A 4,310-nucleotide genomic window follows, 5' to 3' on the forward strand; every position below is an offset into this window, starting at 1 on the left:
GTCCTCCGGTGCCCTCTGGCGGGCGGAAGCCGCGCCGCATCTCTGGAGTGCGGACGCGCGGCAGCCACAGCGCTCCCCGGTCCCCCGGCCCAGCCAGGCCCGCCTGTGGGACCCGGCCTCCCCACCCCACCCCATGTCCGCGCGCACGGACCGAGGTAGCGAGATCAGCCTCAGCACTCCCAGGCACTCCGCGCCGCGTCCCGCCGCCACGCCCTGGCTCGGCCCTGCCCTCCGCACAGCTTCCCGGTGGCTCCGCCTGCGGCCCCATTTCTAGGAGACTGTTTCCTGGCGACAGCGCGGGGCGGGTCGCTTCTGGCCCCCACCCGCGCTCTCCGCGAGCGCTGCGAAGCCCCGCCTCGAGTCCGGGTGCGGGAGCGGTGCCGGCTGGACTGGGGAAGCTGCGCCCAGCTCGGGCGGCGCCGCGGTGGCAGGGGATGGCTCGGACGGCCTCTGGGGTGGGCGACGTCCTCTCTCCAGGCCTCAGTTCCCGCGTCCGTAAAACGGGGGCGAGAACAGGGTAAGGGCAGCACACACGCGTAATTCCCTGCGAACGCCGGCCCCGCTGAGGCCTGTCCCAGTCTCGGGTCCAGACGCGGCTGGCGGGGGGACGCGGGGTTGCCGCGATGGACTCGCTGGCGGCGCCCCAGGACCGCCTGGTGGAGCAGCTGTTGTCGCCGCGGACCCAGGCCCAGAGGCGGCTCAAGGTGTGTGCGGGGTAGGAGATGTGGGTCAGTATGTGTGTGCGCCAGCCTGGGCCATGCGACCTAAGGACCCCGCGAGCTCTGGGCGTGACACGGGCCAGAAGGGCCAGAAGGGCCAGGGTCCGCGGGGGGGGTGGGCTCCGGGACCTGCTGGCAGGAGAGGCTCCTTGCGCACCGATGTCTATAAATAGCCCTTGCGCCGCCGTCGCCGCTGCCCCCGCGGCTGGATCGGGGCCAGCTGGGGCCTCCCACCCCCTGGTACTGTTGGGAGGAGTGAGTATCGGCTCCTCCCGGCATGGAGACCTTCGGGTGTGTCTGAGGGATCTCTGATCTGGTGCCCTCCAATCACAGGCAGAAAGGAGGGCAAGACCTGTGCCTGCTGCGCCTGACACCCCTGCCCCCCTACACACAATCTCTGAGGTCCCTGCGAAACCCCTCGCTGAGGCTGGGCAGGGCAGGAGTGCCTTCTGCCACCCCCTTACCTGCCTTCCAACCTTCCAACCCTTGCCCACAGGCCTTACCTCATTTCTGCCACTGAAGCACCCCACCCCAGGTACTATGCCCTCTGCTGCCTTCTCAGCCCTAGTCAGGTGGGGAGAGGGCATGGGGCTGCCCCAGGAGTCCCAGTGTGCCCCTGACATGCCCTGCTCCCGCCCCCAGGATATCGACAAGCAGTACGTGGGCTTCGCCACACTGCCCAATCAGGTGCACCGAAAGTCAGTGAAGAAGGGCTTCGACTTCACACTCATGGTGGCTGGTGAGTGCGCCAAGCTCTGGGTGGGTGGCTGGGGCCGCTGGCCAGCCGGGCTCAGCCATGGGGACCACGGACCTAACCTGAGCCCTTTGCTGTACCTGTGGGCAGGTGAGTCAGGCCTGGGGAAGTCCACACTGGTCCACAGCCTCTTCCTGACCGATTTGTACAAGGACCGGAAGCTGCTCAGTGCTGAAGGTGAGTGGTCCCCACAAAGTCCTGGCACTGATCCAACCCCTGGGACCCCTCAAAGGGTGCCCTTCCAGGACCAGCCCCTCCCCTCTCCTCCCGCAATGGGGGTCCCCTGGCCCACTTATCTGCCCCCACTCAGGGCCTAAGAGGAATGGCCCAGACCACAGTGGGGCCAGGGCCAAGACACTGGGATGCATGCAGACAGGGTCCTGGCTGCCTGGGGTGGGGGGTGAGGGTCCCAAACAATGCCTCCCCCCAGAGCGCATCAGCCAGACGGTGGAGATCCTAAAGCACACGGTAGATATCGAAGAGAAGGGGGTTAAGCTGAAGCTCACCATCGTGGACACACCAGGCTTTGGGGATGCCGTCAACAACTCTGAGTGGTGAGGAAGGCTTGTCTTGGGGATGGTCTCTCCCACCTCCCCAGGCCGGGAAGTGGGTGGCTCTCACAGCTGGGCCTCACACTTCCTCCCACCCCAGCTGGAAGCCCATCACCGACTACGTGGACCAGCAGTTTGAGCAGTATTTCCGTGATGAGAGCGGCCTGAACCGCAAGAACATCCAGGACAACCGGGTGCACTGCTGCCTGTACTTCATCTCTCCCTTTGGGCATGGGTGAGTGGCTGCCTGGGGCCTGGCTCAGGGGCCCACCCACTTTCACAGCCCCCTCACTGTACCACCACCACCCTCACCATACCACCCCCCTCAGCATTGCCATCACTGCACCCCCTTACTACACCCTCACTGCATCTACCACTGCCCCTGGCTGCTCTCTGCAGGCTTCGGCCAGTGGATGTGGGTTTCATGAAGGCTCTGCACGAGAAGGTGAACATCGTGCCCCTCATCGCCAAAGCGGACTGTCTCATCCCCAGTGAGATCCGGAAGCTGAAGGAACGGGTGAGCCTGCTGTAGCAGGGGGGCCTGACCCAGGATTCCAGGGCTGAGAGCACCAGGTGTACTGACCCCAGGTGTCACCGCACCTGACCCAGGGGACCTGGCCAGCTCCAAATCTGACAGCCCTTGCCCTGCCGCAGATCCGGGAGGAGATTGACAAGTTTGGGATCCGTGTGTACCAGTTCCCCGAGTGTGACTCTGATGAGGACGAGGACTTCAAGCAGCAGGATCGCGAACTGAAGGTGAGAGTGCCACCTGGTGGGCAGGAGGAGGAAGGTGGTAAGGGGCAGGGGGACCTGTGGCCAGAGGGCTTTCTCCTGTCCACACAGGGCCCTGAGGAGGGCAAGCACCGAGCTCCGATCTGGCAGGGTGAGGGTCACCCATGGCCCTGGCTGACCTGTGGTGGCAGTTTGGGCCCCATATAGGTGCTTAGTGGGTCACTGAGCACTTGCCTGGAGGTTGTAGTGAAAGGCACAGGGGCCACTGGCCAGGCTCCCCTCACCCTCCCCTGCTTGTCAGGCACCCTCTTCTCACAGGGCATGAGTGGAAGGGCCCAGCCCAGTGGCCCCCAAAATTCTGAGCCCCAGAGGGTGGTAGCTTTGGGAGCCCTGTACAGCTGGGGTGATTATAACTACGCCCAGGCCAGAGGGCGGGTGGCCACCAGACCAGGAGTTCGGCAATGCCCTCAGACCCAGCCAAAGCGGGGGAGGGCTCAGTACCAGGAGGCATGGGCCCAGCCCTGAGGGAGAGAGGACGTAGCTGGGACGTGGCCCTTGGTGGGTGAGGAGCGAGAAGGGAGGACATGCCTGATGGGGCACAGCCCAGCAGTGGCCAGAGGAGTAGCTGCTGTACCAGTTCTGGCTCCAGAGGGCAGCAGAGGGGCCATACGGAGGAGCGACGCTAGGATCTGTTTGCGGGTAGTTGGTGATGGTGATACTGGGAGGGCCAGCAGGGGTGCTGAACACCCATGGCCCTTCCAACCACTAACCCTGCACCCAAACTGAGAAAACCTTGTCCCCCATCCCCAGGAAAGCGCCCCCTTCGCGGTTATCGGCAGCAACACGGTGGTGGAAGCCAAGGGACAGCGGGTCCGTGGGCGACTGTACCCCTGGGGGATTGTGGAGGGTGAGTTCAGGCCTGGGGCACCGGGTTCCGGGTGGGAAGGCTCTTGGGCCGGCACCCCACCTACCGCCCGCTCCTGCCCTGCAGTGGAGAACCAGGCGCACTGCGACTTCGTGAAGCTGCGTAACATGCTCATCCGCACGCACATGCACGACCTCAAGGACGTGACTTGCGACGTGCACTACGAGAACTACCGTGCACACTGCATCCAGCAGATGACCAGGTGAGCCGGCCGCACCTCGAGCGGGCCCCGCCCCCGGAACTGGACCACGCCTCTCCTGTCTCGGCCTCGCAATTCCAAAACCCGTGGCCGCTTCCCAGCGGCCTGGATTATATCCCAACCTCCAAACTGGTCCCCCAGCGCCTTGTCTCCTGAGGTGTAGGGACTCGGGAGGGCAGGACCTTGGCAGTGACAGGGGTCGGCCAGGCCTCCTCCAGCCCACCCTAGGAGCCTCCTAGCAACTATGTCCTTTCTGGCCTTCCAGCAAACTGACCCAGGACAGCCGCATGGAGAGCCCCATCCCCATCCTGCCGCTACCCACCCCCGATGCTGAGACCGAGAAGCTTATCCGGATGAAGGATGAGGAGGTAGGTGGGCAGGTGGAGAAGGGGTAGGAGCTAGGCAGAGAGAAAGTGGGGGCTGGGCGGCG

The 4,310-nt window shown here is 64.9% G+C and overlaps 1 protein-coding gene across 1 annotated transcript in view; it reads left to right on the plus strand.

Annotated features, from left to right (window-relative positions):
- Window positions 1–617: 617 nt before the first annotated feature.
- The window catches only part of SEPTIN5 (septin 5), a 3,901-nt gene continuing 208 nt past the window's right edge, over window positions 618–4,310 (plus strand). Inside the window, exons 1-10 of the mRNA XM_012559612.1 lie at window positions 618–704; window positions 1,362–1,458; window positions 1,564–1,650; window positions 1,904–2,027; window positions 2,125–2,259; window positions 2,424–2,541; window positions 2,679–2,780; window positions 3,567–3,663; window positions 3,748–3,883; window positions 4,146–4,248. Coding sequence (XP_012415066.1) covers window positions 624–704; window positions 1,362–1,458; window positions 1,564–1,650; window positions 1,904–2,027; window positions 2,125–2,259; window positions 2,424–2,541; window positions 2,679–2,780; window positions 3,567–3,663; window positions 3,748–3,883; window positions 4,146–4,248 — 1,080 coding nt within the window. The 5' untranslated portion in view covers window positions 618–623. The remainder of the gene's footprint in view (window positions 705–1,361; window positions 1,459–1,563; window positions 1,651–1,903; window positions 2,028–2,124; window positions 2,260–2,423; window positions 2,542–2,678; window positions 2,781–3,566; window positions 3,664–3,747; window positions 3,884–4,145; window positions 4,249–4,310) is intronic.

This window comes from Trichechus manatus, unplaced genomic scaffold, assembly GCF_000243295.1.
Source record: "Trichechus manatus latirostris isolate Lorelei unplaced genomic scaffold, TriManLat1.0 scaffold00282, whole genome shotgun sequence".
Taxonomy (NCBI): domain Eukaryota; kingdom Metazoa; phylum Chordata; class Mammalia; order Sirenia; family Trichechidae; genus Trichechus; species Trichechus manatus.